At 36.5% G+C, this 11774-nt stretch overlaps 1 protein-coding gene across 2 annotated transcripts; it reads right to left on the reverse strand.

Moving 5' to 3' along the window:
- Positions 1 to 230: 230 nt before the first annotated feature.
- On the reverse strand, positions 231 to 11751 carry ift88 (intraflagellar transport 88 homolog). 2 transcript variants are annotated; one of them, XM_067443639.1, is made up of 28 exons: positions 11578 to 11751; positions 11170 to 11256; positions 11029 to 11091; positions 10853 to 10912; positions 10512 to 10565; positions 10354 to 10417; positions 10138 to 10207; positions 9922 to 10012; positions 9731 to 9835; positions 9551 to 9653; positions 9332 to 9446; positions 8980 to 9211; positions 8836 to 8906; positions 8606 to 8692; positions 7947 to 8046; positions 7465 to 7551; positions 7158 to 7344; positions 6906 to 7014; positions 6606 to 6756; positions 6198 to 6313; positions 6064 to 6116; positions 5888 to 5953; positions 5686 to 5792; positions 5335 to 5395; positions 3900 to 3944; positions 2188 to 2235; positions 1055 to 1168; positions 231 to 680 (listed from the first exon to the last, which is right to left on the reverse strand). In XM_067443639.1, exons 2-28 carry the CDS (start codon positions 11254 to 11256, stop codon positions 559 to 561), a joined length of 2568 nt encoding a protein of 855 aa, XP_067299740.1. In that variant the 5' UTR covers positions 11578 to 11751; the 3' UTR covers positions 231 to 558. The 2 variants fall into 2 exon arrangements, with proteins under 2 accessions (XP_067299740.1, XP_067299741.1); XM_067443640.1 differs by lacking the exons at positions 2188 to 2235; positions 3900 to 3944.
- Positions 11752 to 11774: the final 23 nt, after the last annotated feature.

Below are 11774 nucleotides of genomic sequence, written 5' to 3' on the forward strand. Positions count from 1 at the left end.
AGAGAGCTCTTAAACCGAGCGAGACAAACTCCCCAATTGATGCGTAAAGCTGTCCCTCGTCCGTCCTTCCCGTAAATGCGCACATGATACTTGACTCCAGATACTGGGCGGACTGTTTGATACTGAACCGAGCTAATGCAAAAAGTCTTACTGATTTTGAACAACTCTGCAATCCTCTGTATTCCTTTTTACGATAGTTAGTTGATTGAATCATAGATGCCAAAGAAGAGTCTATAAAACTGTGATTTAATAGTTCACACTTGCAAAACATGCACGTCATCAACTTCATGCTATTCAGGTTTTAAGGTGTAGTCATAAATATACAATGCATTGCTATTATATAATATAGCAAAGCATAACGATGTATTTGATGAATTAATTGTAATAAATCTTTATACAGTGCTATTGGTTGAGCTGAAAATGCAAATGCATTTAGTATCTGGACATATATTAGACTTTCTACTGAAGTTATCTTTGTTGCGCACACACACACACACACACACACACACACACACACACACACACACACACACACACACACACACACAAACACACACATCACTCTGGCAGCAAGTCATCTCCTAGCTCTTCATCAGCAAACTCATCTTCCTCTGTGCGTTTCTTTGCTGCTGTTTTTGGTCTCTGCATTTGAGGTCCCAAAGGATCGGCATAAGATGCATCTAAAATGATGAATACGGAACAGTAAGTACAGACCAGACCGATCCCCCCCCCCCCCCATTTTAACTCCAAGCTATTATATAAATCAGGCAGAAAAGGTAATGTTAATTGAATAAAGAAATGTAATAATAATTTGTCATCATACATTTAACGTGTATGCATTTGGCTGATGCTAATATTCCGAACTATTTACATTGCCATTCCCTGAGAATCTAACCCATGACACTTGCATTGTTTTGTCTGAAGAAATGCAATTATAGCCAGTTTGTTCAGTGAAAATGTAATTATTCTATGACACTTTTATGTTTATTTGATTGTGTATTAGAGCCACAATGACAAGAACCTCCATAAAATAACAATCAAAGTTGTTTCTCACCTATTTCCTGATGAGTGCTGGCCTCGTACGGCTCATTGGACCCGGGAAGTGTCTTCAGTTTAATGCTAATCCTCTCACCTTTGGCGCTGGTGCCATGGTTGCTTTGTCCACTGTCTGAGAAAACACATCCACATGTGTTGGACTTGCAAACATTTCTAGAGTGGGTGTTATTTTACACTTACAGCAGTGTCTGAACAGAAGACAAAAAGCATTTGAGTTGCCACCATCGACATAGCAAGCCATGCTGTGTTAGAACACTGGTAAACAAAACAACAACAAAAAGCATGAAAAGCAACCGCTCCAGCTTGCATTTGAAGCAAAGGCTATGTGGCACTACAATCCTAATTCAAGTGAGTTCATATGAATTGGATAATTGAAAGCATTTGTGTTGCTCAAAGACAGCGGCACACAGCTGCATTTCACATCTTGGCTGTGATGACAGGAACAGATCGCTGAGGGGCAGATGTGAGACCGGCGTCTGGGAGCCAGGTAACTTTGAGACTTTTAAACGTCCCAGCGACAAAACTCAAAGGCATTAGCATGACAAGCCTTCTGCTGACATACAGTACTTTTCCCTACCCTGTCCACCTAATTGAGGAATCATGCTAGAATCAGGTTCAAACATTTATCACAAAAACAAAAAGCTAAACTGCTTCAGAGTACTTCTGCTTTTCTTTTCGTATTCTTAAAAAAAACATCACATATCAGTTTATGCATCCAAATTGGCAAGTAATAGTAAGAATAGTACAGTAAGAAACTGTTGATATCAAGTGCACTAATACCGAGAAAGTGTTGTTCTGGAGTATATTTGTGAAATATTTTACGGGTTTATTTGCACTCAGTGCTTTGCAAACAGAAAGGAGGTGCTGGAAACACTTTGTCAGACAGTGAGAGCGGGATATTCCCTGGAAATAGTGGTTTTGGCAGATAACATTCTTAGGCTTTTACAGCACATGTTTGCTTTCTGTTGTGCTGTGATTGAAAATATGTTCTTGGATGGGGAAACTTAAGGCATTAAAACTTCAGGCATCATTTTGATATATGGACTAAGCAAGTTAAAGTTTTCCACGAAGCTATGAGTTTTTCATTTTTAATCATCCAGAGGATTGATCACAGTGAAATACAATACATACCTCTGCCCTGCTGCAGCACAGGACTATACTTAGCTTCAGAGCGAGAGACTGCAAAGAAAAGCAAGGAAAAAGAAGAAGACAGAGACAGTGGAAAGGCTGTGAGAGCTGAGAGGCCTTGCAACAATGAAGTTGTGTACGTGTGTGTGTGTAAAATGGTAAACCTAGCATTATGTGTTGAGTTCAGTTCTGACTGCAGGGCTGAATGTGAGGAATGGATGGTATCTGTAACAAAGCGCAATAACAGGTGCAGTGGCAGCAGTTTATTCCTGAGCACAGTGCTTAATTTTTTAATAAATAATTGCCGGATAAAAAACAGCAATTAAAAGATGGGACAACTATAAGAACATCATTCACAAGTTTCTACACGGCCCTAACTACAGCCTAGTGTATTATTCTGTCACGTATATAGCCAGCCAGTCAGATTATCAGTGATATTTTCTGACACTGTCAATACATTGTCCATTACCATTTCTGGCTGATTACTCCCGCTGCTAATGTCTACTGCTATCCTGATTAGTATTAGCAGAATTTGCCAGGGGTGCAATTTCACCTTCTCACCTTGATCAGAAAAAACATCAGCTTTACTTGGAGGTATGAAAAATATAAATATGCTTGCTGACGGTTTGGCATTTTAGCAATATAATTATTTTTACAATAATTTGTCAGGTAGAAGCGCCATCTCCAAAACGTGGGGTTAGTAGTAACGCATGGTTTAAAACTTTACACACATTTCAGGAAGACGAAACTAGTTGCCATATCAACATTATTTAGAAAAAATCTTTGGAAGATATTACTGAACATTTATTTAACCGTAGCAAAAGTAAATTTCTTACTTAAATTTATTTTTGTGTTTATTACAAATAAGACAAATCTGATATTATCTAAATCTTATATCTGTTTATTAACAGTTGAGATCATTCTTTAATGCTGATCTAACCAGCATAAGACATTAGCTGCGGTTTAAATCCTATTCGTGCAGGTGGGGTGTGTGTTGTAACGTACAATGAGCCCCTATTAGAAATATATTCTATACTTTTATTAATTCTTTTGAGAAACCATGAGAAAAGGGTTAATGATGTTCAGAAATTAGTCATTATTATTATGTTTTGTATACTGTATAGCTGTATTTAGTGATGTTTGTTGTGAAACTTAATGATTAAAAAATGCCATAATAATTGTATTTTATTGACAAAGTATTTGTATCTTGGATATTTTATTGACTATATCAGGTAACATTTTAAGCTTTTGGGCATGTTACAATGTACCCCACCTATGGGGCAAGTTATCACGTTTCACTTCCATCCTTTCGGGGTAAAACAAGAAAAAAGTACACTGTATTAATGAAACAAAATCACATAATTGTACTAGACGTGTGAAATAATGTGGGGGAAAAAAATTTGAACACCAAGGGGATTTATACAAACTGAGAAAGTCAAAAAGTGTTAGGTTGTGCCCCGCTCTCTCCTACAGTATGATGAAGAGGGCCAATAACAAAACATGCCTTCAAAAAAAAACCATGCAATAACGCAGGATTGTTTAAAAAACAAATCACGGAATGCAAAAATCCAAATTCTGTCAATTTCCGGAATAGGACTAATCTCAAATTAAGCACTGCCTAAGCAGAATGCAATGCCATGCTTGTTGTAATGGTTATACAGGTGGAGTGTGTGATCTCTTCCTCTAATGTAATTCTGTCATGAGTGTAGTCATACCACTGGCTCTCAGAGGAGGGGTATTGATGGGGCTTGAGCTGCTCCCTTTCAGGTGCACAGCCATGAACAGAATAACAGAGATAAACAATAAAAGAGAACAGATTACTAACAAAATGAAGATGAAGCTGACAATATAAAGTGAAAGAATGCAGTCAAATAAAATTAAGTTCTATATTATTACTATTTCATGAATGAGATCATATGTTGTCTGACTGGCTGTAAATAAATAACAACCAATCAAAAGTTTTGGGTCAGAAAGATCCTTTTGAGAGAAATTTGAAAAATTGAGAGAATGCGTTAAATTGATCAGAAGTAACAGTAAAGACTTTGATTTCTATGTCAAAGAAATGCTATACTTTTGAACTTTCTATTGATCAAAGAATCCTGGAAAAAGGTTCCTACAAAAACATTAGGCTGCATACTTATTTTTAAATAATAATAATACATTTTTGTTGAGTAGAAAATCAGCATATTAGAGTGATTCTGCTGAAAATTCTGCTTTGCGATCACAGGAATAATAACACATTAAAATATATTAAAATAGAAAAGTTATTTTAAATTGTAATTCAATATTTCACAATATTACTGTTAACTGTATATAAAAATAAAGTAGTCTTGCTGATGGACCAATATTAAACTTTTGAATGATGAATGTATGCCCTTTACCTGGCTCATTTTCCATAGCAATGGGAATTATGACTAAATTAATTTTATGAAGAATCCAAATCAAATCCCTTATAAAACTGACCATAATAATAAAGTAGATTTATAACATGTCTGAATTATTCTACATAGAGCAGGTAGTGATCATACCACTGGACTTTTTGGGGTTTGAGCTGCTTCCTAATGTGTTGGACAACGTGAAAAGAAAGTGTTAGAAGAAGAGAGAGGTCAGATGCAGTAAAATTATGTTAACAATCACTTGTCTGAAAATGAGTGTACTGCATGACCTTTAAACCCAGCACTGCCTGAACCTGATAACTGAACATCACCTGATATGAGATCCACATCTGATGTCCAGAAGAGAAGTTAAGAATGAAAAACATATTATTACTACACTATAAACTTAAAATAAACCATAAACTAAAATCTAATGGCAAACTGTTAGATTTCAATCTCTAAATCATGTGATTTAGTTTAATCCTACGGGAACAAGTGTCTAAGGGACGTGTTCTCATTTTGAAAAATCACATCTAGCAGTCTCCACTAAGTCTGTCCACCTGGAGTCTATATATATAAGGGCAGTTACAGTCATACCGCTGGGTTTTTTAGGGGGAGTATGTGTAAGGTTTGATGTGTTTCCTGTTTACCAAGATAGGCAGATGACAGATTGAGGTTAATGGAAAAAGTCAAGTAAGAAGCATGTATTGAGTTAATAAGCAGTATTTTATTTCAATGTTTGATGAATGAGGTTGAGCTTAAACTGTCCACTCACCACTGCCAGCGCTGCCTTCCCTGCGACCTCGAGCACTGCTCTCCCTCCCAGATCTCACCCTCTGTGTACGGGAATAACAGCATGCTGTTAAATACTGGCCATTCCTCCAGCTCTTTATTTTTTTAACAGAGTAATCTCTCGCTCTCTCTCTCTCTCTCTCGCTCTCTCTCTCTTTTAAATTCTAAAATATGAAACTCCACATCTGATTTAGAGATGGTCTTATATCCTGCTAGTCTAGACAGTTATATGTGTTTTTTTTTGTTCACTCTGCACTTCCAGTCTTCTATTTCCTTCCATTCAAGGAAGCAAAAGAGGCCAGAATATAAACAGCAGCAAGATAAATCAGGGTACCTGCTCTCTGATCTCCTTCATCTTTTCAACTTTCTTCAGTTTGGTGGCATAGTCCTGGACCTCTTTTAGTCCCATATCGGTGCACAGCCTGACCAGGAAGCGTAGACCTGCCCAAAAGATAATGGCATGAGATGCAAAGCTACTAGATAGGCACAGAGAATAAAAGTTTTTTTTTTTTTAAATGTTGCGTTAAGCACATTACATTCAACATTTTCAGGAAATTTCCGATGAATATCCTTGTAGGTCTCAAGTGCCTTCTGATAATTCCCTGAAAAATGAATGAAAAACATAAATCATGACTCTGAAGGCACCAAAATGACAACTTATGGCTAAATTGATTAATTAAATGTATCATTATTATTATTGTCAAGTTCATACCACTTCTCCTGTAACAGCTAGCCACCATCAGCTGCCACTTGACCTGGGTTGGTCTAAAATTCATGATATGTCATTAAATATCTCCACATACATGCAGAATATTTCATGATAAATACATATATTTAGTAACTTACTGAATGAGGGTAGCTCTGTCAAAGTACTGAATAGCTTTCTCACAGAACTGGGTGTCAATGTAATATGCTCCCAACCATTCAATGACACTAATGTTTGAGGGAAAATACCTGTATGACTGAAATAAACAACATTATAGAATGTTACCCCATTTTAAATCTTTTTCTTTAGTGTCACTCAAGTTTTGTAAAAGACAAGCATGATTCATAAAGACAGTAATTCATAAATTATATACAATATTCTGTATAAACATATATATATATAATGTATTCATATTAATTCATATTAATTATAATTATATTAGTCCTGCAATTATTTTATTCAAACCATATCTCTTGAGATGTGACTTATTATGAGCATGTCATGTTAAGTGGCAGTTTTAGGGTAAATCGTTCTTATATTTTATTTACCTCATAATAGTACTGAAAGGCCTGAGATTTGTCTCCTTCATTATCATAGAGGTCTCCCAGTTTGGCCAGCACCTGGGCATCTGTGGGGGTCACACTGGTGAGCTGCATCAGCCACTCAATGGCCTGATGAGGGTCCTCCAACATCTCATATCTAAAGCTGCTTAAGGAATATTACTCTAAACAAGCACTATTCATACTTACGCCATGCTACTTCTTGGCACGCAAAAATGCCACAAATTGTCATAGAAAACACTTTCACTTAATATAAAATTTGAATGCTGCCGTTTTAAGGAAGGATACAGATTAGCCAGCTGGTACATGACCTGAGCACTGTTTCTAAGGATTGCGTGCAGTTTGAGGAAGCAGTCCAGTGCTTCCTCCAGTCTACCCAACCTCTTATAGGTCAAACCTGCATGAGGGTAAAGAGATTTCTGCTTAAAAAAGACTTTAATTTTTCTACATTTAAAATGTTTAAGCCTAAAAGTTAAAAGCATGTATGATGTAAATCTCATGCAGTGTAACCCTTAGGATATCATATTTGTAATGGCAAACCTAAGTTATAGAGAGCTTCAGTGCAGGACGAGTCATTACGAAGAGCCTCCTTGTAAAACTCTGCTGCTTTCTCATAGTCCTCCTTGACAAACACTGTGTTGCCTTTGTTAATGAGGGCAGCAGGGTTGTAGCGGTCGGCGCTCATGGCAAGCTCAGCATAGCGGTCAGCCTGTTCATAATCTTTTTCCTGGAGAAGACACATAAGCAGCAAAACAAGAGCATATCTTTGAGAACTTCATTAACACAATGTGATAAATACGGCAATTTCAGGTTCTTAAATGCCAATGCTCTATAGCTCTTTCCTCACCAAAAAGTAGAGAAAAGATAGATTAGTGGCAGCTGCACTTTTTACCCGGCTGTCCTTCTTCTCAAACATCTTTAGTGTCTCCACTGCCTGAAAACAAAATAAGTGATTAAGCATATTCATAGTGTTTGCAGTGACTTCAAGGAAATTGATGACCTAAATCGATTTAATACATTTCTTTAAATAATACATGTTACAATTTGCTGCTACATTAAATGAGAGAAGCAAGGCAACCCAACACAATATCAGCACACTTATACAGGGCCTACTGCAGAAACACACAGGTTCTCCAAAAACACAAACATACCTCAGCCTCAAGAGTCATGCAGATGGAAATGCAAGAAAACAAAATAAAATGGACCATTGATGTGTGAAAAGTGTTAAAAGACAGAAACAAGGGTTCCACACAGACATAGAGCAAAATGGCTCTCTTCTGTGGTAATGCCAAATGCAATGCAATGTGAGTGTCACAGGATCAGATCTACCTGTTTGAAGTCCCTCTGTCTTAAGTACGTAATAGCTTTATTGATCTCCAAGTCATTTGCAAGCTCCACATATTGTGAACCCTTCACCATGTCCACACACCTAAAAAAGTACCAAATAAAGCTTTAGCACAAACTGTATGGACTGTATGGTTATGTTATTCTGTTATAAATTGTTTTTTGTATTCAAAATAAAAAAAAATGTTAAAGGAATGTCATTCTTGTGATTTAACGCCCTCTTGTAGAATACATACACAAAGATTTCAAATGTTTTTGAAAGAAGCCTCAAGTCTCTTATCTCTTAAAAACACAGTAATTTACAGCAATATCAATTATTGTTATAAATGTTTTCAATTTGAATACTTTAAAATGTAATTTATTCCTGAATTTTCAGCCATCACTCCTGTACACAGTGTCACATGGTGTCATCATTCTAAGAAAACATATTCTTATTATCAATGTTCTTCTGTGATGCATTTTTTATGCAGCTGTAATATATTTTTCAGGATTCATTGAATAAAAAGAGGAGCATTTAATTGAAAAATAAATCTTTTGTAACATTATAAATGTCTTTCAACTTCATTGTTAAATGCATATAAATGCATCCTTTCTGAAAAATCTTAATGACTCCAAACTTTTAAACAATAGTATAAACAACTTGCCAGTCAAAACCAGCTGCAAATGACGACTCAATAGCTGGAGCGATAAGCTTGGCTGAGGTCATAATGTATTTTTCTGCTAGTGCTTTCCTAGAAGGAAAAACAAAACAAAAATATTGATAGAAGACAATGCAGATACAGTGAAATTTAATGTACATGTAAATATGTGTAGATTTATAAATACCAAGCTGTAGCATTATAGATTCAACAGAATGTGTAATACATTATAATACCTCTCTCTTTCCATTTGGTGAAGCTTATCATTCTTTATGGCCTCAATCACCATATTTGCATGAGGGTCATCCTGAAATATAAAAAAGAAACAATGTAATTCAGTTTAAATGTATGACTAGCAAGGATTTTAAGCACACACTCACATTTGCAGGGATGTACTTGTCTTCATCATCAATACCGAGGGGCACACAAATTAGTTTCTGAAAAGCTTTCTTCATTCTCTCACGGTCTCCGATGGCATAGTAGCACAGGATGAGGTTGAAGCCCGTCTTTATGTTGGGACTCTCACCCATGATGTACTCAAAGGATGTGATGGCATCTGAGTACTGGCCCATATGTATGAACACAACTCCAATGTTCTGCATGATCTTGATCCTATACAATAACGGAAAGTTACACATTAAAAATCTCAACAAATTGCTTACAACCTGAATAAATTGAATGGCACAATACAAATAAGCAGTTCACACAACAGATACTGAGCTAAGTACTAACCTCATTGCATTGTGGGCATTTGAGATCTGATCCAAAGCCATGCGGTAAAATTTGATTGCTTTTGTGTAATTCTTTTGCTTGAAATAGATATTTGCCATGTTTACTTTCAATCGTCCTATAATAGGGAAAGTGGTTAAAGAAAACCTAAAATTAGAAGCACTTTTATATCAAAGGAAAATGAATTTGTATTTTAAGATATTTTAAATAATATTTGCTCACCAGCATTATTGAACATTTTGTTTTTCACTATGACCTGGTATGTGTTCAAGGCCTCAGTGTACATGTCATTATTGGCATATTGGTTTGCTAAATTAAACAACACCTGAACAAAGCATAAGTCATGTGAATTTTCTGAGTTTTCAGTCAAGCTATGTATTTTATATGGAATAATGAACTCACAGAGTATGTCAGATCCAGATTGATATGGTCAGAAGTGCCTGTTTGTTCTCTCTGTCTCACCAGAGCCCTTTCCTTCCTGCCCGCCTCTTTGGCTTTCTCTAGAGACTGTAGAAAAAAGATAATTCAGCATCCAAATATTCATCCTTTAAAATCTTTAAAATCAAGTACAGGAGTTATAAAGCTACACCCACCAGCTGAAGATCCCCACGAGCATGAGCGAGACAGCTCTCCTCTATCAAATCATTCACTTTCTTTTCCAGGATCTTTATCTTTTCCTCTGGACTGAACAAGAAAACAATTAGATCAAAAATGTGTGTCCGTCTCCAAGTAAAATTAAAGATGTCAAGGTGGATCTAGAAAACAAAACTTTTGCTTCTTATGGGCTATAAAAACAGATGGACACATACGTGTCTTCGTTCTGTCTTTCTAATGGAGGGGCTGGTCCTTTTGATTGTCCCAGTGGATCAAACACTGAGCCTGAAAATTCAAACAATTGTAATGAAGGAACCTATCATATTTTCCAGCAACTCAGAAGTAAAAATGTATTCAGTCAATATCATTATGAGAAATATAAACGTGGAGTGGACAGCACATGTGCAAGAGGGTTTCAAGTGTGAAAGCACCTCTAGCTATAGATGAAGAATATCCTGCTGCCCGCACTGCAGTCATGGGACGAGCCGCACCATCCTGTACAACATTTAAAAAATAAAAATAAAAATGTAATTAATACAATTTATTTGCATATTAAATGAGGAAAAAATGACCTAGAGTTGTGTCCCACCTGAACAGCTCCAGTCATAGGCCTTCCCATTGCAGTGCCAACAGGTATCCGAGACTGAAATATTAACATCAGAAATATAAAGACATAAGAGGAAATAACACATAGAATCATTACCAACATCTGACAAACTCAGCCTTGCAATCCCTTTTTAAAGCATATAGTCCATTTCTCAATTTAGCCAATTTCTATATAACCATAAATGTGCCATGCCTTAACAGCTTTTTTCCTGATAGTATTACATACCGGTAATATGTTCTAACATGCTGTTATCACAGTAACTTAAAAGGCTCTTTTATTGTGAGTCAGAAAAGTAGTAGTGTAAATCCATATGCTGTACTCACCCCATAAGCTGTTCCAATTGGTCGCCCTCCAATAGCAGTACCAGGATACTTTGCGGTCATCTACAAAAAATATTCAATAAACAAATATAGTGTCTATTATTAATAAAATATGGATGTGTGCTGATGTACTTGTTCTTCCAAACAGCACCTTTAACAGCAGGTGTAATATCACTTACTGGTGGTCTTCTGCCATGGCTCGTCCTGACGGCCTGCTGAAAGCCCACATCGTTCTGTAGATCCTGCAGGGACAGGAAAATGATGATGCATAAAAGCAAGTGATGACATTCAATAAATGCATGCCTAAGGTATTTGTGCACCTCTGAGTCAAAAGTCGGATTGTAATCATTGTAGCCTGTATACAAATCATCCTCCTCTTCCCCTGGGACAAGATGCACGTTCTCCATCTGAAAGCAAAACAAATATATATTTAATTATAAAAGTATAAATAAAGGCATTGTCTGGCTACAATAGAGACACTTTATCTAGATTAAACAGTGGGAACATATAAAACAAGAAAGTAAAGAAGCAATTCTTAGAATTTTAAGAGATTGTTTGGAACAAATATGCGAGTTCCTCAAGGAAAACCATTTCTTGACAAGATTACAAATTCGTTTACGCGGCTAGTGCGTGACCACACCGCTTATCTCGTATACACGTTTATTGCCAACCTCTTTGGTTGTGAATTGTGATAGTTTAACTTACCCGATAAACATACGTTTGCTTACCGTGCAAATGAATGGCTGTATTAAGTTTTAATATTTCGAAACAGTGCCTGTAGCCCAACAGCAGCTAACTTACAGCTCGCTATCTAAGCTGAGCAAAACATCGGTTGCTAGGATACAGAGAGGGGTTGCCATAAGCCGCACACGAGCGAAATTCGTTAATCGTTGTTGCATACGTTGTTCGTGTCTATATATTTTTT

The sequence above is a fragment of the Pseudorasbora parva genome, chromosome 5 (genome assembly GCF_024679245.1).
Source record: "Pseudorasbora parva isolate DD20220531a chromosome 5, ASM2467924v1, whole genome shotgun sequence".
Classification (NCBI taxonomy): Eukaryota; Metazoa; Chordata; class Actinopteri; order Cypriniformes; family Gobionidae; genus Pseudorasbora; species Pseudorasbora parva.